This window comes from Diabrotica undecimpunctata, chromosome 3 (assembly GCF_040954645.1).
Source record: "Diabrotica undecimpunctata isolate CICGRU chromosome 3, icDiaUnde3, whole genome shotgun sequence".
NCBI lineage: Eukaryota > Metazoa > Arthropoda > Insecta > Coleoptera > Chrysomelidae > Diabrotica > Diabrotica undecimpunctata.
Window position 1 is genome coordinate 167,296,576 of NC_092805.1, and position 22,795 is coordinate 167,319,370.

General features: G+C 34.4%; 1 protein-coding gene across 2 annotated transcripts in view; it reads left to right on the forward strand.

Annotated features, from left to right (window-relative positions):
• The window catches only part of LOC140437785 (uncharacterized), a 90,846-nt gene extending 69,880 nt beyond the window's left edge, over positions 1-20,966 (forward strand). For both annotated transcript variants that reach the window (XM_072527509.1, XM_072527508.1), the window contains exons 14-23: positions 718-973; positions 1,988-2,094; positions 2,269-2,561; positions 3,119-3,353; positions 3,608-3,751; positions 10,813-11,042; positions 13,401-13,580; positions 16,906-17,293; positions 20,402-20,537; positions 20,793-20,966. In XM_072527509.1, coding sequence (XP_072383610.1) covers positions 718-973; positions 1,988-2,094; positions 2,269-2,561; positions 3,119-3,353; positions 3,608-3,751; positions 10,813-11,042; positions 13,401-13,580; positions 16,906-17,293; positions 20,402-20,537; positions 20,793-20,841 — 2,018 coding nt within the window. In that variant the 3' untranslated portion in view covers positions 20,842-20,966. The remainder of the gene's footprint in view (positions 1-717; positions 974-1,987; positions 2,095-2,268; positions 2,562-3,118; positions 3,354-3,607; positions 3,752-10,812; positions 11,043-13,400; positions 13,581-16,905; positions 17,294-20,401; positions 20,538-20,792) is intronic.
• Positions 20,967-22,795: the final 1,829 nt, after the last annotated feature.

Consider the following 22,795-nt stretch of genomic DNA (forward strand, 5'->3'; position numbering starts at 1 on the left):
TAAATAAACTTATTCCTTTTCCTGTCACAGATGAACATCCGCGAATCGCACAAATATATCCAGACATTTTAAATATAAATTAAACTTTTAACTATAAACTATAACTATAAACTTATATATTTAACTATAACTATAAACTTATATATTTAACTATAACTATAACCTTTTAACTATAAATAAATTATATAAATGGTCAAATGCACTTGTTGTGTCGATTATTTACCATAGACGCCTACGGACTATAGAAAACAACCAGAATTAAAGAATAAGCACGTGTTTTTGACAGTTAAACAACCAGAATCGGGCATGCGTATACAAAAATGATACACGCTTTTGGACCGTTGTGTCGCTTCTATGTGTGTTCGGTTATTCTATGGTAAAACATACAACTGAATGGCGCGAAAAAGTAAAATTTGAATCCTTTGCAGATACGGAGTATTAGAATTAGACCATCGATATGCTACAATAATAATTAATAATAATATCTCATATACGAGTACTTAAATACCTACTAATGTACACTGTCATAATGTCAGTACTTCACAATAGAGGGTATCACTTACACTAAAATATATTAATATAATGTATCCATTATATTCTAACAATATGTTTACGTTTTTTTTTTGTTCAAACATTATTTGAACACGTAACTTGTTATATGTCTTATAGGGCTCAACTATATTTTTTACATTTATAATTAAAATTTTATTCTTTCAGAAAAAGAGAACAAAGCAACTTCCGACGAATCTAGTTGCGACATCGCAGTCAAACATCTCAGTAATCAAAACTCTCCGAGAAGGGGAAAGAAAACTAAAGAAAACAGCAAAAAGAAAGGAATACCCAGATCACCTGTTAGCCAAAGAAGTGCTCAGGAAAAGAAATCTTCTAGTTTACCGGGAAGTTTATCAAGAAAGAAGTCCTCGAAGCAGTGTCACAATTTAGCTCCTGAAAGTGGATCGAGTGAACGAAAAAAGTAAAAATCTTTTGATAAAATCTTACAAGCCATTTTCATTCAAGATTTTGTCTTCTCTCTTACCTTTTATAGACTTCTCTAGATCTTTTTCGATAGGTCTTACGAACACCACATCGTCAGTATACATGAAAGAAATGTCTTTCAACACCTTTCGTAACTAATCCATCTTTCTTATTATTTAATGCACATATATTTAATGGAAATAGACAATATTTTTAATTTATCGATCTAGTGTCCCATTTTCAACATATCTTTGCTCTCCTCTACTAACACGATATCATCAGCGAAGAACATTGACCAGGAAGCTCCCTCCCTTACTTTCTCTATCAGTACATCCATAGTAAGATTAAACAGATAAGGAAAAACTTTCGGTCAATCCTACAGTAATCTTTACTTTGCTATACGCTCTATCATACATATCTTTTACAAGCCTTATGTACTTCTCGTAAACCCGTTTCTCTCTCATACATCTTCATGGCTCCTGTCTAGGAACTTTGTAGTACCTTCTCAACATTTATAAATATCAAATGTAGCTCTCATTTCTTCTCGCCGTATTTCTCTATTATCTGTCTTAAAGCAAACAAGGCGTTCGTTGTCCTCCTTCTGGCATAAAGCCAAATTGTTCACCTATCGATATCTCTATCCTTAACCTTAGCTCTACAGTTCTCTCCCAAATTTTCATTGTGTGAGACATTAACTTTATCCTTCTATAGTTCTTACAGTCCTAGATGTCCTTTATCTTTATACATCGCTTCTTAACACTCTTCCATCCGCACTCTTAATCTGCTGCACGTAAGTCAAATCCTTTGATGTCCCTTGCTTTAACATCCTTTTGATCCATTCGGGTGTTTCCAACTCTTCATACAGTTGTGCAGGCGATCGTTCCTTAGCAGTAGTTACAGCTCGTTTCGCTGTCCTCTTTGCTGCCTTGTTTATATCCCGATTTTCCTCCCTTTTAGACCTGTATAATTTAGTTTGCGAATGAATATTTGTTTTTAATAAAGTTTTTTTTAGTTCAGTAAGTTCCCCATTATCATTAACTCGCCAAAGTCCAAAGAAGGTTGAAGACTCTACAAAATTGAAAGCACTAAGTGCTGAATCACTAAGATCTGTGAGTCCAGGTAAGTTTGAACTAATAATTAATATTAATCATAAAGATATATATTTTCTTTCAAGTTTATAGAATATATCAAATAAATAAGTACAAAATAGTAACATGAAAGCAAGCTCAATTTGACGAATGTTGCCAAAGTCAAAATTGCAAACAGTTATGTTAATTTTTGACTCTTTTTCAGGCAGTGACAGCGTTTTCTACAGCGACCCGAGTAGTCAGACAGCAGATCATCAAGTCCATTGTCTGCATTGTGGAAAAGAAGTGGATATTGTCACCACCGATGACCCAGATAAAAGTATATCCAGTCTAGAAAATCCCGAAGAGATCGTTCAACCACCAGCGGGGTTTGAAGATTCACCGAGAATTAAATCAAGTGGTAGATTGTTCAAGAAGCTCGAAAGAAGAATTCGATCTGAAGAAAGGAACTATTTGGAGAATAAGAAGAATCGGTATAAATCAGAAGTTAGAGCAAAGGTTAGTTATTAAGTTAAAAATAAATTTCTTTGTGATAAATGCCAGATATTTAGGCCATCTTTATTATAGTACGTATTTTTCTCTTTTATTGGTTAATTCCAAAATTAACAGGAACTGTAAAAATAATTAAAAATAAAAATCAAAGAATGGGAAAAAAAAGTATTTTTGAAGCGTGTAAAAACACTTAAAAATACTTTTATTTTTCATTCTTTGATTTGTCATAAAAACTATCAGTCTTTTCATTTAACATAAAAATGTTAAAAAAAATGACAAAAAAATGAGAAGTTTTATTTGAGACTAAAATGATAGACTTTCGTATTCTTGATGATGCTGGTGATGATGAAGATGACGAGACTAGGACGATAACGATGACAACGATAATGACGATGATTATAATTATGATGAAATCTATTTACAGTTTTGAAATTTTCTTTTTTGGTTTCTGTTTGATGCTACAATACTTAGTACTTGATAGTTTTTCAGTACCGCTGGAATAGAATTAGAAAGAAGTACTCTTTTCTATTATTTTAGAGTATGTTGATATAATTTTTTTTTAGTCAGAAGAACGTGGAGCCAGCACATACAAAAGCAAACTGCGACCGATGGCTAAATCTACCACCGGCAGTCAGGAACAGCTGAAAGCGACTGATTCCAGTCCAAGTGTTCTGCCTGGGGCACCAGAAAACGAGGACGATACCGGTATTTACGATGTGCCTTACATGGAAGGTTGCTGGATACACATTGACGAAAGGGACGAAGTTATCGCGAGGACATCCTGCTCAAGTCCAAGTGGTAAGTAAGAAGATTGAAATTATTTTTCTAGCTTGAAGATGTAAATTTTTGTAGTCAAAATTTAGTTAAATAATATTAATGTACCTATGACAGGTATTATAGAGTAATGGAGAAATGTAGTAATAAAATAAGATGAAGATACATCTCGTAGAATTAGGTTGGAATGGATTAAGTGAAAAAAAGAGAGTGGTGTGTTGTTTGATAGAACGATTTAAGAAACTGAAGGACATATATGTTAAATTTTTCTGTTATAGACAAGCCATCTTCCCGAAAAGATTCAATATCGAGTACCGAATCTGAACAGGAGTTCAGAAAGAAGTTTCAAGCTGTAACACATCGAATGGTGCATCGAAAATCTTGTTTAGAAATGTATAAAAGGCAGAACAACAAATCCTTTGGTAAGTTATGTCGTTTTTTTTTATTAAGTAAACCGCGTCAACCATGAAAGGTTATTGGCGGGGAAGAGTTGTACATAAAATCAGATGTTTGCTTATAACAACCAATTTCAATTGAGAACTATATTATATTGTACATTTACTTAGTTTTAGAAACTTAGTCACTTTATCACATTTACTATAGTTCAGAGCACTTTTCAGATCACTTGCTAAATCACTTTGAAGTCGTCCCAGGTGATGTAGTGGGCAACTAACAATAAGGTGTGCGATTGTCAGATAAATATCACAAACATAGCACAGTTTTTGTTGTTCTTTCTTTATTAGGTACTGGTGGGTTAACCTGGTATGTCCTATTCTCAAGCGGTGTTGTATGACTTGATCTCGTCGTTTTTGTGGCATTATCCCTTTTGGTGACAAATTTCGGTAGATGCGTTGTAGTTTGTTGTCGTCAAGTTTTTTCCATCTTTCGAGCCATATTCTCATTGAAAATTCTTTGATGGTGTTTTGAATGTCGGAATGAAGAATTTCTAGGAGCTCTTTATCTGGTCTATTCGTACAGCAGGCTTCTTTAGCTTCCCGATCAGCTTTTTCATTACCTATTATGCCTACATGAGATGGAATCCAAACAAATTCTACCCTTTTATTCTTACTGTAAAGTTCTTCTAGATCAATTTTAATTTGGCATAGTATTGGGTGGTTTGGGTAAACCCTTAATATTCCTTGTACTGCGCTTAAAGATTCTGTGAAAATGACTGCTTCCGATTTGGGCTGGTTTGATATATTTTGTAGGGCTTTAGATACGGCATACAATTCGGCGGAATATATGGAGTAGTCCTTAGGTAGCTGGAACTGATGTTTAATTGTTTCGTCAACGAAAGCTGCGCCTACCGTTTCCATTTTAGAAGTTTTTAACGCATCTGTATATATTTGGTAATATCTTTTGTACTTGTCTTTAATCGCTTGAAACTGTTGTAGAATTATATGTGATGAAGTATCAGATTTAGGATACAGTAGAAGATTTGTATTACATTTGGGGAGTTTTATGATCCAAGGAGGAGGGTGGTTTATTTCATTGGAAATAGCTTTCGAAAAAATTGAAACCTGTGATTCTTTTACTAAATGATGCAGAGAGAAAGAGTTTTTGTTCAAAAATTAAATGAAAATTGTCAGAAAATGTGTAGGAATAAGCAGGGTTATTAGAGTTTGCTCCAATTTTAGCTGCATATTGTAGGCTTAGTCTGCGTCTTCAATTGAAAGAGGTGGTTCATCAGCTTCTACATACATATGGTCCTGTAGGCTCCAAGTGTCGTTGTTTTTTTTAATGTAATCTTTCACATGTTGAAATCAATGTTCAATCAACATTTGACAGATACAGCAGACTCCAATGAAATAGGAAAATCCGGGTCAAGAAGTCCAAAAGGATGAAACATACACTCGCATAGACAGGGGTTAAAAAGATGCTTTAGATATGTCCTAAATTGAAACGCTTAAGGAGATGGATCCTAAATCTGACTCATTTTCTTCTTTGTCTTGCCCCCTGGTAGAAGAAGACTAAAAAGAAAGGCAAAATTTAGCAATAAGGGAAAACGTTGGCTCAAGGAGATGGGTCTCAACTCCGCGCCATTTCCTCCTTTGCCTTGCTTCCTGGTCTTCCATACAAGAGGACCACGAAGCAAATCAGTAAATGAAAGCGTTAGTTACTGACAGCTACTGCATCTTACCAAGAAACATAATAAATCTAAAAACGACTTAGGAAATAAGAAATTAAATTTTGTGATGAATCCCGTTCAACAGAATTAGAAAGGTTGGTATAAGTAAAGAGACCAAAAAGACCAATAGACCAAAATGGGCAGGACATGTGATGCACAGTAATGGCAATCGCCTCATAAACAACGTGTTTTGGGAAAGATTAGATGGAAGATCTTGGATGGCCTGGAAAAACGTGGAAAGATGTAGTCAGGGAGGATCTGGAGAAAATGGGAGTGAGACAGGGTAATAGTGGTTAGTATTTCTTTGCCCATTACTATTGTTTTAGATTTTTGAGTTGAGATTGTCATATTAAATTCTTTTGATCTTACGTTAAATCTGTGGATTTGGAATCTGTGGAAATCAATATTGCATCGTCTGTGTAACAGAGCATTTTAAGTTCTTTGTTTTCCACTCTGTATCCTCTTCCTTGGTTGGCACTTTTTATGATTTTCTCCATGATTAAATTAAAAATCATAGAGCTCAATGAGTCTCTCTGTCTTATTCCGCAGCCTATGTCTATAGGTTCTGTAAGTTATTCATCTATTCTGACTTCCATTTTGTTGTTTTGGTAGATGTTTTCAATAGTTTTTATCATATCTAGGGGAACTTCTCTATTATACAGAAGATGGATTATATCTTGGAGTCTTACTCGGTCAAATGCTTTCTTTAAGTCAATCAGATACATAAATGCGTTTCTATTATACTCTAGTGATTTCTCAGTAATTTTCTTTATGACGAATATTGCATCTGAACACGATCTTCCAGTACGAAAACCCTGGTGTTCATCTGTAAATTTATCCTCTCTGATTCATTAGTCCTTGTAAAATTTTAGTAAGTTTTATTTTTCTGGCTGTTTTTCTCTTTTTTTTTATATTAGAATTAGTTCGCTAGTTCTGCATTCTTCTAGTAATTTATTGTGTTTTATAATTATGTTAATTAATATTGTTAATTGTTCTGTCATTGCTGCTTTATAATTGAATGGTAAACAACAAATAGTAAAATGTTTTGTCGGTTCAAACTTTTCTCAGTTTACCGTAGGTCGGTCACCATGGATCTACGGCACGGCACAGTATTTTTACTCCTTGCCAAAACACTTTAAGAATGATTGTTATACGTACCAGACTGTAAAATATGTGTGTACTTACATCCTCATTGTTTATTTGATCAAAATGCAAACCTTTCAAAACACTCTCAATTCATGCCAAATCGTTTTCTCCCATCACGTAATCTCTAAATATTTATTTGATAATGCGCTTTTCAAATTCTATATTTAATGATTTGTATCCCTTCCCGGTTAAAAATATTGTTTCTCGCACGTTTTGCCGGTAAGAATTCGATTTTTGTGTTGTTCTAACACACTTTCGGGCGGCGGCATCCCATTTAATATTATTTATGCGATCTATTTTGGGAATTGATACCCACTTTTCAAAAAATAGCCTACGGTGGTCTGTTTAGCTACATATGTCTTAAGTTTTGATTGCGATTTTTCAAAATGTTGGGTAAGTTTATTTTTTAAATCAAAGTTATATTTATTGGGAGTTTATTAAATTGATCGTAGAACATTTGTATCTTTGCATTTATTTATAGATTTTACTTTTATTGATATTAAATCAAAGGTAATATACCAAAGTGTCCGTATTCTCTTAGAATGGCGACAACTAATTTTATGATTTTCAACTTATATCTACTTTTGCTCAGAGCAGTGATATGTTACTCACATCTACTATTGATGTAACTTCTTTAGCCACGATGATTTTTTTGTACCTCGCCAACCCTTGCCTCCAACCCAAATTTGTTGTTCGTTATAATGGCTCAAAAATTAAAATTTTCTTTTTTTCTTTATCTTTCTGGGATAGGATCTTGGCCTTTAAGATCTTCCGCTATTACGATATATTACTTATATAGGCTTTACTTTTCCAGTTGATGGTGTTTAAGGTTTCTAGGATTTTTGGTCTTGTTCTGCATGCTTTATATATCAAAGCCTTCGACTTCCTTCTGCTCTTCTTCCCGTTGGTACCTGCCTTTTGATTTTCTTGGGAGCTAGATCTTTCTGCAACCGTTCTACGTGACCTATCCAGCGCAGTCTTCCATTTGGTTTTTCTGGTTCATGTGCATTGTTCAATTGAGGGGCCTAGATGCAAAGGGGTCCAAATGACGTTTGCATACTTTTCTGAAAACTTCAAAGTTTTTTGTTTATTGAAAATTCTGGAGTAGTTTTTATTTATATAAATATCTTGCAATGAAAGATATGTGTTATCGTGTGTTTCGTAACATAATACTTAACAAGTTTTAACCATATTATTGTTTTTATTTTGGCCTCCTGCATTATTACTGAAAGCTTCAAAATGAGTAACAGATTTCGGAAGTTCCTTAATGTATTGACATAATTTCCTGTGATCCCTTAGAATCTGTTTCCTCTGACCACATAAACATGGTAGCTGATTTGTTTGCTAGATTGTGAACTCCCAAGTTCTCTCCCAAGTTCAACTCCCGAGAGTCTTTTGTAAATCAAAGGTTATAGATCATTCTTAGCAATTTCTGCAGTTTTCTTTTTTTCGTCTTTGGCTGCGTGTGAATTTCTCAAATAAATTTCTTTTATTACTACAGCTTCATTTATGGAGGCCTCATTACTAGTGTGTTTTATGGTGACATTAAGCTTGTCACATGTTTTGCATGTGTCACTGTAGGGTTTTTAAAAGCTTAAATTGAACTGTGTGTTGAATATTTTTCTGTAGAAGTGAAGCTCAACCGAAACTTTACTCTCTTCTATACACACCTCTTTAGAGAGTTCATACATCTTGTTTACACTTAAGATGAACACAAATACTGTCTATTAGGGTTACTCTTTCTCGAGTAGTGGCTCTTAAACTTTGGAAAGAACTGAATGTGGCGTTTAACAAATGCTATTTTGTCTAGTGAAATTTTTATTATCTGGACTGTGATGTCCTCTCTCATCTGGTAGGGGAATTCCATCAGCAGTTTTTTCTTTACAACATTGTTAAACCTTTTGTTGCCGATATGTTCAAAATTCAAAATGCAAAATTCAGCTTGTTTTTATGATTTTTAGGGATCACTGGCTAGAATTTATTGTTTCTACCTTATAGTGCAGCTGTAATATACTGCCGAACATTAAGAAATTCTTTATAAAATATCTATTTCTATAGTTGAGGGCTTGATTTTATAATTTTAGTTGCAAAGTGTGATTAATACTTTACTTTTCTATTAAATTCCAGCATTACAACGACATTTCACCGATACACAAAACGAACTCGATGCAGATATACAATCTGTAGAGTTAAAGGCAAAATTAGAAGAGATATTAAAGATTATGTTACTGGTTTGGTGTCGAAAAAAAGAAGCGTTACATGGTTTGTAAACGATACGTATTAACTTTGTGTTTGTTCTAACTAACCAGTCGACTAACTGCTAACTGTAGAGTGTCTGAAAGTTAGAGGCATATTCGTTTGTGGTCAAGGACTGTTCTTGGATCATCCTGATTATGCGCAGTTAAGAAATATCTGTTCGTATGTCTTTATTGTGCTTTATCAGGAAGGTCATCCAACAGTTTCTGGCGATAAACAAACAGATCTTATATTTATCATATGATTTGGCTCCCCCTTCTATTCTACCTGTTTTCCGCCTTTGATATTCTTAAGCCTTTTTTTCCTTTAGCATCTGCAACACGTGCCCCAATCATTTTAAGTCCAGCTAATATTTTTATTAATTTTACTTTTTCTTTCAGTATGTGTGATGACAATTTATCTTGTGCTTTGAGTTGAATATTTTCTAATTCCTTTAATACTACTTTTATAACTTCTTTTGATGGGTCTGGTATTATCAAATCTTTGCAATTCTTTGGCCATATGTCCAGTTCATATGCTATATTCTCAAAACTACTTTTATTTATACAAAAATGTGTATACCTCTTCGATGTCCCTTTTGTCTTTTTTTATTAGGTTTACTTCTAAAGATTTTTCTATTATTTCTATTTGTTTTTTCTAAGGTTCTTTTCTTTTTTTGTCTATATTTCTTCTTCTTCTTCTTCTTCTTCTTCTTCTTCTTCTTCTTCTTCTTCTTCTTTTTCTTCTTCTTCTTCTTCTTCTTCTTATTGTGCCGTTTTCTAACGAAGATTGGCGATCACTTATTTAAACGCTTCTCTATCTTTTGCAACCTGAAATATCTGTTCAACATTGAGGTTAGTCCAATCTCTGATATTCCTTAGCCAAGATTTCTTCTTTCTTCCCAAGCGTTTTCTTCCTTGCATCCTGATGTGTAGCAGAGAGTATTTACCGTTTCAAAGTATGTGGCCCAGATGTTTTTTTTATTTTTTTTTTAAGTGTTCGTACCTATCAGATTGCTAAAAAATTGCATATTCCCGATTTTTCTGAACGTTGTAAAACAATAGACTATCATAAAATACTACTAAAAAAGCTATCTACCTTTGAAATATGTTATATAGACAAATTTTCCAGTTTATTGAACAAAAAAATCCTTAAACTTTTTTATTAATAAAGAAAAAGCAAAATTGTGTCTTTCTGTTACGCCTGTAACATAGTAAATAACTGGTAAACTGAGTTCTTGTAGACGTGTAACATTTTAAAAAGCAAATGCTTCTTGTTGGGCTTTTATATACAGGGTGGCCGGTCCAATCAGAAACTGAAAATGTAGGTAGTTAATAGTATATTACTTTATGAGGCGGAGAAGCATGACTTTTCTTGACGCGCCCGATATTACGCGCCGAACGAAGTGAGGCGCGTAATAGAGGGCAAGTCAAGAAAAGTCGCTTCTTTGCCGAATAAAGTATACTATTTTTTCTTCAAACGTAGCAATTTTCAACCATAAATAGTACAATTCATACGCTATGTTTACTCGAAATTAACTGTGACAACTATCAAAGTCGTCTAGATGTTAAAAATTAAAATAATTAAGTCGTCGGTGGGATTTGCGTCTCCCTGGTTTAATTGTTGTTAATGACATTTGTATTGTTGCTTTATGACATGTTTCATATTGTTGCCATGACAACATTTTTCCCTCCGCCGTAAAGAAATGGGGAAAAAAAAACTGCTGCCGGCGGAGACATCAAACTTTGACAGGATCAAGATAAGTAATGTCATCATTATTTGACGTTTGAAGAAAAAAGTTATTTTTTAAACTAAATTTAAAAACGCTCTGAATTCCAAATTACTGAATGATTACTTTGATAAGAACCATAGCCGGTGTGCAACATTTTTGGGCCACGCTGTATATACATTTAATACAAAATTAGTTTTAGTCATATTATATTCCAAAATATTTAATTTACCAATGATTTTCAGATTGCGACAAAACCGTAATAGTTCGCCGAGAATCGGGCGAATTTGGGTTTCGGATCCACGGGTCGAAACCAGTTGTTGTATCCGCCATAGAACCAGGAACTCCGGCAGAAACGTCTGGTTTGGAGGTGGGAGACATTGTTCTTTCGGTTAACGGAGTCAGTGTGCTCGATAAGAATCATTCGGAGATTGTTAAAATTGCCCATGCTGGAAGTGACACATTGAAAATGGAGGTAAGCACCAAATTGATATGGTAATATTTGTTGGAACCCTTATTTACGGTCATAAAGTCATGTGGTATGAAAATATGTTAGGAGATAATATATTTTTTTATACTATTCCTAAAATATGAATTGGAAATTTGACAAAAAATAAACTTCTTCTTAGCCTTCTGTCGTCCATGTTTGGAGATAGACCTCTTCCAACTCCTTCCATCGGTCTCTATCCTGAGCAACATATTTCCAATTTGTTCCGTCTATTCTTTTAATGTCATCAACCACAAATCTCATCTGTGGTCTTCCTCTTGGTCGTTTACTTTCGTAAGGTCTCCAATGTATTGTAGTATTCCAACGTTGGTCTTTTTGTCTAGCAGTGTGGCCCGCGAAGCTCCATTTAAGTTTGGCAATTTTTGTTGCTATGTTCTCGACTTTTGTTTTGGATTTTACCCAGTCGTTCCTCTTTTTATACACTCGTATACCTAACATTGCTCTTTCCATTGTTCTTTCTGTTGTGGTTAGTTTATTCATGTTTGCCTTGGTTAGGGTCCAGGTTTGACATCCATATGTCATGATAGGAAGGATGCATTGGTTGAACACTTTGCTCCTCAAGTATTGGGTTATTTTGCGGTTCTTAAGTATCCAACTAAGTTTTCCAAATCCTGCCCATGCTAGTCTTGCTCTTCTAGTAATTTTCGCACTTTGGTTCTCTTTGTCAAGTCTCAGGATTTGGCCTAGGTAGATATATTCCTGGATTTGTTCTATCTCACTGCCATTTATAGTTATACGTCTGGGGTCATCTGTGTTTGTCTTTTTTTTTTCATATTCATTTTTAGACTGACGTATTGGGAGCTGGCTGCTAGTTTCCCCATCATAATTTGCAGTTCCACGAATGTGCTTGCTATAATCACTACGTCGTTAGCGAATCTGAGGTGGTTTAACTTGTTGCCATTAACGTTAATGCCATAGGTTGACCAATTTGTAGTTTTGAAGACGTCTTCTAGGGCTAGGTTGAAAAGCTTTAGCGATATTACGTCTCCTTGTCTCACTCCTTTCTTAATGGGGATGGGCTTTGTATTTTCGTCTAGTTGCACTATAATAGTTGCATTTTCATATATATTATGTCTTAGTTGCCTATATCTCGAATCTATTCTACAATTAATAATAGCTTGTTCTATGGCCCACATCTTGATACTATCAAACGCCTTTTTATAGTCGACGAAGACAAGAAATACGGGTAGTTGGTATTCATTTGCCTTATTGTTAATGTCTTGCTTGTTTTCAAGAGCTCGGCAATTATACCGTCGTGTCCTGGAGCTTTATTATTTTTTTAGCTCTTTTAAAGCTCTTTCTATTTCGAATCCCTTTATATTTGGTAGTACTTCTGATCCCACGTTTTTTATTTTTCTTTTGACGCTCTCCTTTGTTCTTTCATTAGGCTGGCCTTGCGAGCTGTACAAGGATGTGTAGAAGTCTTCGACAATATTTGTTATTTTAGATTTGTTCTTCTCTTCCTTATTGTTGGCGTCTTTAATTTTGATGATTTTTTGAACTTCCAGTGGTCTTAGACATTTTAAGCCTCTGTTGTTTTCAATGACTCGCTCTATTAAGTTCTCGTTCCATTTTTGTATGTCGCGTTTTAGTTCTTTTCTAATTGTTTTATTAAGTTCTCTGTATTCTTGCGTATAGCGTTTGTTTTGCGCTAGTAGTTGTCTTCTTTCCGTCATTAGCTGTGTAGTTTCATTTCTTATTTTGTCTTCTTTAGTCCTTGTTTTCTTTGTGACCTGTAGTCCTGCTGCGAGAAGGTTTTTATTTATGTTTTTATTAATCTCGTCAATTTGATCTTGATTATGTGAAGGATTAGATTCGAACTATCCGCTAAGACCTCTCGGAATTGCTCTTCATTTGTTCTTAGCTTAAAGGCATCTATCCTCGTTGTTTTTTTAAAAATCCTTTTTCTCTCTTCTTTCATGTTAATATTTAATTTTGCTCTAACTATACGATGGTCACTACCCGTTGTTACGTTGTTTATTGTTGTGACGTCTTCAAATATTCCTTTGTTGTTTGAGAGAAAATAGTCTATTTCATTTTTGGTAGTTCCCTTAGGTGCGACCCATGTCCACTTTCTGTTAGGTTTCTTTTTGTAGAAGGTATTCATAACATACATGTTTTCTTGTTCCAGGAATTCCATGAGTTTTTCTCCTCTTGTGTTTCTTGTGCCGAATGCAAAATTTCCAATCTTGCTTCCAGAGTCTCCAATTTTGGCGTTAAAGTCTCCCATTGTTATTATTTTGGAATCTTTGTTGTTGTCTATAGCTAAAAATAAACTATAGTATCTACCTATTCTCAATTTATACGGAATTTGTTCTTTTTTAGGTGGCCAGGACGTGTTACGCGCTCAGTCCGCAACAAGAAGAGGAACCTTCCAAAATTTTGTTTAGTGGATATCTTTGGAAACTTAGCGGATACGCCAGTGGGAATTCTAGTAACAGATGGATGAGGCGATGGTTCTGTTTAAAGCAAAACGGATGTTTGTACTGCTACAAAACGGACATGGTAAGAATTAAAGATTTAAGAAATGTACTTATTTTTGCTCTTCTTAAACCATTGCTTATCATTTATAATTTTGCTACTCTAGTATTATTTTAATTAATAAATAACCCAAATTAATTAATTAATGAAGAAGTAAATCAACCCTTTATTTTTTTAAACAAAGGAGAGAATCGGTTTGGAGAGCAGCAGAAATAACAATCAAATGGGGAGAACATTTTAAAAATTGCAACTTACCTGACAGCAGAAAATTTAAATTTAGTGGTAGCCAAAAACCAAAAAGAAGAAGCATTGACAAGACATAAATTAAAAGAAGATATTTAACATCTTAAAAATAACATAAGCACAGGCGCAAACGGGAAGTAAAAGTGCGTGATCGCTAAACAAAATATCAAAATCTAAAGCTGTCTCAAGGAAAATGAAAGAAAGGCTCTATAAAATTGTCATAAGACCGGCCGAATTGTACGAATGTGAATTGTGGATACTAACAAAAATTCAGGCCAGAAAATAAAACAAGATTGAAATATGGAAGTTGAAAATACTACTAAAGATATACGAAGGGGTTAAAGACTATGTAAGATCGCGAAGAAGAATATTACACATTAGGTTACCGCGCAGATGATATTTGCCATTCTTCCTTAATTTTGTTTTGGAGGGCGAGATTAAGTGAAAGCGTGCGCACTGACTGTTGGTACGCTGAAGAGATGAGTCACTATTAGCGAGTGTTATTGTTTAAGCCACTATGCTTCTCCTGGCTGCCTCCCCACCCACTCCCCTACCCATCAGTTTCAGTCATCATAGCTAGTTGTTCGGTTCGTTCCACTGTAAGCTCTTACAACATGGTACAATGAATACACATTGTACCATGCTCTTACAAAACAAAATTGAGTGCTGTAAAACGCTTGGATAAGTGTGAGTCAGTAAAGAAGGTTTCTGCTGACCTAGGTGTTAGAGAAGTGACTGTGGGAGATTGGAGACGGAAACGAAGAGATATTGAACAAAGGGTTAATATCAGTGTGAGTGGTGGAAGTGATTTGTTGCGGAAAACTGAAGAAAGGGGAATAGAAACAACCTTATTTTTATAGTTTTCTAATCTTCGAGGGTTGCCAAGTCCAGTTAGTTACCTCATGCTTCAAGCTAAGGTTGTTGAGTTTCACAAACGGTTTAAGGATGGCGAGGAAAATTTTACTGCAAGTAATGGTTGGCTCGACAGATGGAAGAAGAGGTATGGCATTCAACAACTGAACATTTCGGGTAAAAATTTTTTTGAAATTGAGCCGTTTAATTTAAAATTGAGAGTAATCACTATTTAAATGGGAATAAGCCACAATTAAAGGTTAAAGTAAGTTATTTGCCATTTCAAATTCCACTTCGGAAATCGTTCTTAAGAGCGTAGGCGCAAAATTTCGGGACAATGCTTTTTAAATGCATTCATTTTTTTTGAATCCTGAGAAAACTAATGAATATTTTTGAGAAATTTAAACGCAGAATGAAAGACTACATTATTACCGAGAGCCGAAAGTCCCTTAGAATAAACAAAAAGTTTCTTTTGAATGAGATATTTGAAATTAAAAATCACACTTAATTTTCTTTTTTTTTACCCCTGTAACTTACTAAAATAAACATTATAAAAGTTTTCAGGGACTTTATGCCCTCGGTAATAATGTAATCTTACTTTCTGCGTTTAAATTTTTCAAAAATACTTATTAGTTTTCTCAGGATTCGAAAAAAATGAATGCATTTAAAAAGCATTGGCACGAAATTTTGCGCCTATACTCTAAAATACGAACATTAGTTTTTGTTTTTTTTTGCATCCTGATAAAAATATAAACAAGCATCCTTTAGAATACAATATCTCTATAAAAACTAATGTTTGTATTTTGAGAACGATTTGCACAGTGGAATTTAAAACGTCAATAAACTTACTTGATCCTTTAATTGTGGCTTATTCCCATTTAAATAGTAATTACTTTAACATGCCACAAGAAAATAGCTTCAGAACAATATTTAAATTGAGAGATCTCATTTTAGAGCATGGCCTCACGTCAGATCAAATCTTCGATTGTGATGAAACGGGTGTCAATCTCAGAATGCTTCCAACCAAAACACTGGCAGCTCAAAGTGAAAAACTGCGCCTGGATACAAAAAAGCAAAGACCGGGTAACTCTTTTGATGTGTAGCAACTCTTCTGGATCCTTAAAATTAAGACCTCTACTTATTGGAAAATCAAAGAATCCAACTACCCACCATGTACAGATATCAACGTAGTACGTGGATGGATTTCCAAATTTTTAATGATTGGTTTTTTGACGAGTTGGTTTGCGTTGTTGAGGCCTACTTAAAAAAGAAAAACCTACCATGAAAAGCTATTCTTTTTTTATACAACTGTTTTCTTGCCACCAAACGTCACATCTCTCATTCAACCTCTGTACCAAGGAGTTTTAGAGGGTATGAAACGGAAAGATCGTCGAAGGCTTCTCCAAGTCTTATTGACCTGGTTGGATAAGGGATGACGGTGGCAGCGGCCCTTAAAAAGATCACCGTTAAGGATGTGTCTTATTGGATAGCTTCAGCGTGGGATGATGTGAGAGTAACAACTTTGCAAAAGTCATGGGCCATGGCGAAAGCTTTTGCAAATTGAAGCTAAAAGTGATGGAAAAGATAACAATAACTGTATTGCTGAAATGGTAGAACTCGCTAATCAGTTACCAACGGAACTGTAGATAAATGATGAAGAATGGAACTGACTGATGATATAATCGCCGACATGGTTATCAACCCACACAATGTCACTGAGGATGACACAGATGAGATAATCGAGAAGATATCTCACTCCGAAGGATTGAAGGCGATTGGAACTATCCTCGCCTATATTGAGCAACAGAAAGAGTTAAGCCCTACCGATGTCCTTCATCTTCAGCGTTGGCACAACATAACAGCGTCAAAAAGATGCCAGAACTTGACGCAGAAATCGATCAAAGATTTTTGTAAAACATGAAGATAATCCAGTACGTAAATGTTTTCCTATCTATATATTTTAACTATGAACTCTGTATACAGGTTTACATACTTTAATTGTACATAATAAACTAATTACATAGGTCAGTACTTTTGAATTTTTCGTTTATTTTAAGCAAATACCCGATCTTCGCGTTATCCGAGCATTTCGGTATCCGAGATAGGCGCGGTTCCAATTAGCTCGGATAATCGCGAGTCTACTGTACTCCCAAATACTTAAATAATTCTATTTGTTTGTGAATTTTAGTCTACTCATTTGAATTAGATATTACATTTTTCTGAATACTACGTGCTATAGTTTTCTTTCTTCTAGGATAAACACCCTGTAGATGTAACAATGTTACACGATCAAGAAATCCAAACGGTAGACGACCAAGAAAACTTTTCCAAATCCCACGTGTTCATAGTCCAAAAACATGACGGTGTTCCCTTGTACTTAGCCGCAGAATCCTCGAGTATGCAAGAAAAATGGGTAGAAGAGATGAACAAACTGATGATAGACAACAAACAGCTTTTAGACAGTTTCCTTGATAGGACGAAAAGTAATTTGATGTTACCTCCCTGTTCGATTAAAGAACCAGATTGTTTTGGTTATTTGGTAAAATTAGGCACACAGTGGAAGAGCTGGAGTCGGAGATATTGTATTCTAAAGGATGCGTGTTTATATTTTTATCAGGATGCTAATGCAAAAAATGCTTTTGGTAAGTAAACATACATTATACTTCCTCCAATCCAGCATCCAACGCATTATATCCTATTTAATTTTACAAATTCTTGACATTTATAATAATTTTTAATACTACAATTTACAACAGTGCTTCCCAAATCTTTTTGCCCTCTACATCATATACCTATAACTATATTTCAAATATTTGAAATTTATTCGAGCGCTCAAGTCTATCCAGTTCTTTTTGTATTATGACATTCGTTTTCAACATCTTTCACACCTTATAGTAAAATGTATCGTCGGTATACTGCGAAAACCAGGTAGGGGAGTGGTAGGAACACTGAGACGAAAAAATTTCAATGCCAATAACTTTTTTATTAAATGCTACTTTAAACTTATATTGTACAATGATATTTGGTATATAAATAAGAACTGAAAAATCATGTCGTTTTCTCATAAAAATTAATGTTAAAACCTCAAAAATATAAAAATTAAAAATTAGTAAATGTCTCACTGTTCCTTTCAATGTGGGAACACTGAGACGTAACAATTAACATTATTTGACGTTAAGACTATCAAAGTTTAATTCAAATTTTAAAAGCGAACTTTGGCGCTTGGTTAACCCTTGCATTAAAGGGGGCGGCAAAATCATTTTAATGTCTCTTTTTAATACATGTGAGACATCTGGGACAACTGGAAAGAAGAACCTATTTTCACATTTAGCGCTTTTTCGCAAAAACGATATTTTAAAATCATTTTCTTTTATTTGGGACAAGACTTTGCCTACATAATATGTCTTTTGCTTAGAGTTGAATTCAACGAGCACATAATTCCCATCATTTGGACAGCGATCAAGATCTTCGAAAATAATTGGTTCTGGATCTTCACCAATAAAATCCTCCCCTCCGCTGAAATCTTGTAGTTCCATCTCATTTTCGTCTTGCTCGTCAGAATCACTATCTAATACGCGCTACTTTTTTCTGTTTTGGTGTTTTTTCTTTAGATTTAATCAGCTCCATTTCCTATCATCGTCCTTCCTTTGCGTCTTTTGTTGCCCTCTACAGATTTTCTTGTCGGAGCTTTAGGATAACCCTTAAAAACTGTTGGACTAACAAAGGTTTTAGTAGTAGTAGCAGTATGACTTGGACCTGGATTTTCTACATCTGGAGATTCACTTATCTTTTCAGCAGCAGCTTCAACTGCAACAAGCGGCCTATCTGTCACAAAACTTGACAAAAAATCTTCTTCAGCGAAGACATGCCGATCGAATGGAAATATTCCAGATTTTCGAAAAGCGCTTGCGATGTTAACTGGCGTCATTGCTCGTGGATATGCTGTGCCCACACAGGCTGCTACGTTGTAAATTGTAAATGTTTGACCGGGATGGTTCATCATCCATGCATCTACTGCAGCATTGTAGAAAGTCTGAAATGGCTTAAATAAACCTACGTCCAACGGCTGTAATCTGTTCGTGCAGTGTGGCGGTATAGTCAGGATTGTAACGCCATTATTTTTACATAAATCGATTGCCTCAATCGATAAATGACTTTGATGATTATCCATTAGCAATAAAGAAGGGTTTTCTCTAGTACTACCAGTGTGCTTAATAAAATGCCTAACAACTTGCACAAAGCACTCTGTATTCATCCAACCTGTTTTTGAAGCTAGTCCTAAAGTTCCAGGAGGCGACCCATTTATCATAAAATCTTTAAAGTGTACTCTTGGGAATACCAGAGCAGGAGGAATAGCTACTCCAGATGCTCCAACAATACAGCATGTTGTAACGAGTGTTCCACGTTCGCCACTTGTGGCTTTACTAACCTGTCGTATACCTCTTTCTGCAAACACTTTTTGGGACTTTTGAACGGTAACGGTTCCTGTCTCATCTAAATTAAAGATGCGACTACCATCTCCAAACACAGGGAAACGCTGTAAAACGGTTTCAAGTTTACTGAAAAACATTTCAACATTAAATTTATTGAAACCGGTTGCCCTTGCAAGACTACAACCTTCTGGGGTCCGGAGGGATAAATTATTGGAATGACGTTTCTGAAATCCTTTCATCCAGGCAAGTGAAGCGATTTTTGAAGTATGCCAGTTTGCTGGAACCACTATGTTATTGTAGACTGCGGCTTCATATGACAGTTTTCGGGTATCTTCTCTTGATAGGCCATAAAACATTTTAGAACATTTAATTATATATTCGCACAAGTCGTTCTCCTGTTCGATAGTAAAAATTTGTTTTACTTTGTAATTAGGACATAAACGGACGTTCTCATCTTGTTGATATTTTTTAACATATCTGTGGACTGTTTGGAAAGATACTCCTTTTATTCGTGCTGCTTGCCGTATAGAAGTGCCACCTTGTACTAATTCAACAGCCTGTCTCATCATATCTTCAGAGAATCTTCCTATTTTCCGATCTGTTTTATTTTTTCTTGGCATCTTCGTTCTGTAAGAGAAATTATTTTGCAAATGACCTGGCTTATACAACTATAACGGAACAGTGAGACAGTAAAGGAACAGTGAGACGCGTCTCACTGTTCCATCTGCTGTGTTGTCTCACTGTTCCTTAAAAAATCGTTAATAAAAATATATGAAAAAACTAATAAAATATGTACAAAAATCGTTTGTTTTAATTTAATTGTTTCGTAAAATGGTTTACTTTGTAGTTAGAATAACCTACCTTGTCTAAGAAACTTCAATTTTCGTGAAAACAGCGGCCACGTGGATACGGTATATTTACTACGATGCACTCACTTCAAATGACCAGCGATAACTAAAACATTTCTTGTTGAATCTTGGGTTTCTTGTCTGCTTCACTTTAAGGTGGTAATAGGCATGTTCGTTTAGTTCTACCTTATAATACCGAACGTGGTAAGCTCTACCGCGTTTGTCTCAGTGTTCCGACCGTCTCACTGTACCTACCTCTCCTCTAAATGACAAATTTTAAAATATTGAGTTAAGTATACCAAAATTCTCAGCTTTTTTCGCTCTACATACAGGTAAAACCCAATAAACGATACGACTTACCATTCAGCAGACACTTTCTAAAATAATGAAGTATGTTTAAACAGTTTATTCGAGAATATATTTTTAAATACTTGTTGGTATCAATAACTATTGTCTTTATTTGTTGCAGGGGTTGCTTATTTACATGGATACAGAGTACAACAATACTTATCAGGAACTAAAAAGTATGCTTTTGAAATTGTACCACCAGACTCTAACAAGAAACACTATTATTTTCATACAGATTCTGATGCTGACAAAAAGAGGTAAGATAAAAACATTTATAAAGATTAAATTAATTTATGTAAACGATTTTCTGTACTTCGCGGTTCCTTTCTTTTAATTCAAATAAAAAAGGGTATGTGAGATGAGCTGTGTGTACTACTCACTTCTTATAGAAAGAAAATAAAGAAACGTCCAAATCTACGGTACTCTATTCTAATTATCTATAACTTAAATATTAAAAAGCAAATTATAATCATGAATATTAAATTTTCATTTTAAATTTTTACAATTTTCAGATGGATAGCCGCATTAGAGTATTCTATAGATAAATGGATGAAAATTTAATGGGAAAATTGGGTACAATACAAAATATTTTATGAAGAATTTCGAGGAAGACATACAGTGACCACACCAAAGAATTTGGATTAAAGAGTATTAGCATTTTACCAAATAATAAAGTATTAATTTCTTTCTTGTGTTTTCTACTACTAAAACCTTACCTTTCTGTTGTTATTCCAAATCCAAACTTTCTGATATTGCTTCCTTCTAGAACAATCAAACCATCTGATACAGTCATTAATGTAAAAAAATTTAAACATTATAAGATTCACTGCAATATTCTGTTTTGGAATGAAAGTGATGTTTTGAAATGGAACATCAATACTAAATCAAAGTCTGTAACCTATGTGAACTATGAGGACAAAGGACAAAGGCAGACAATCGTCAAATGATTAGACCTAGCTGTTTCAACCATCACAGTTCAAAATTTCTTGTATGGCTGTAATGTCCATTCGAAGCAAGCACTACAGGATCATCTTCGGTAGGTTTCACATGCGAAATAAAATGTTTAGTCCACTATGTGAATATAAATATGTTGTTGAATCCAGACTGATGCTATGAATCCGAGAGGAGCACCATCTAACTGTTATTCCCGTTTCATCAACGTTGTAGGGTCTCGCTGGATTAAATTTAATGTTCTACAGAGCGGGTTCAAGCAAACTAAAGAAACGTGTTACATTTTCTTCTGCGAAGCCCTTTAGTCTTTCTTAAGGGCATAGGCGCAAAATGCCGCCTGTCAAAATGTTCAATGTATTTTAAATATGTTCACTTTTTTCGAATACTGAGAAAACTAATAAGTATTTTTTTAAAACTTAAATGCAGAATGAAAGATTGCATTGTTACCGAGGACCGACAGTTCCTAAGAATAACCAAAAACTTTCTTTTGAATGAGATATTTGAAATTAAAAGTCATACTAAATTTTCTCTTGTCTTTTCACCCCTGCAAATTATTAAAATAAACATTATAGAAGTTTTCAGGGACTTTCAGCCTCGGTAATAATGTAATATTTCATTTCATCCTTTAAATTTTTCAAATATAAATATTAGTTTTCTCAGGATTTTTTTCTTTCTTAAAACAGAAACATTTCTGTTTTAAGAATAATTCTTAAATAATTATTATTAATTTTTTATATTTATTTACCTTTATTACGTTTTTAATTACGAAACAAAATCTAAAAAACAAACTGAATTTGTTATTATTTTATTATTTTGTATATTTGCATACCTACAAATTCAAGTGCCATCTATCTTTCGTGCAAATATTTTATGAATGTACTATGATATTAAATTCCCTTAAACCGACCCAAAAAATATAAAAATGCATCTTCAAAAAAACTATAAAAATAAAAGTAAATATTGGATAAAAACAATTGAGCATCAGTGACATTCGTAATTCACTTCGTTAGGCACCGAGAGACCGAGCAAGTCGACCGCTACCGTGAGCTTGTTAAAAGGTTTCTTTTCACGATTCATATCAGCGTTTTGGAATTGAATGATTGGTTGATCACCCTCAATTAATTTGTTTCTGATCCTAGAGATGTCTCTACTGCGGCATGTTGCTGTGGTTAAATATTCAACTTAATTGTAGATTTCTACTTGATGACTCTGTAATATTTTCAAACCCTAACATAAATTACAGTTTTCTATCGTTAAATCCATTGGCTGAGTTGCCAAATTGTGTAGAGAGTAATTTTATCAAATACTCTTAACCATTTAATGCAGCTAATCTTATTACCAGAAGACCAAGAAAGCGAAGGTATCTTGTGTACAATATTTTACTGCTCTGCTGTGTCAATCGGAATATAATATACCAAATAATCAAAGTTACGCCTTTGAAAAAATGATTCATTATCTAAAGCCGCCACTATACTACTCGCGAAGTTGATCGAAGTTAAGCGAGTACGAGAGTGTAGGCGGGTACTTGGGTAGCCAACACCCATAAGCGTATCCACGCGCCAAA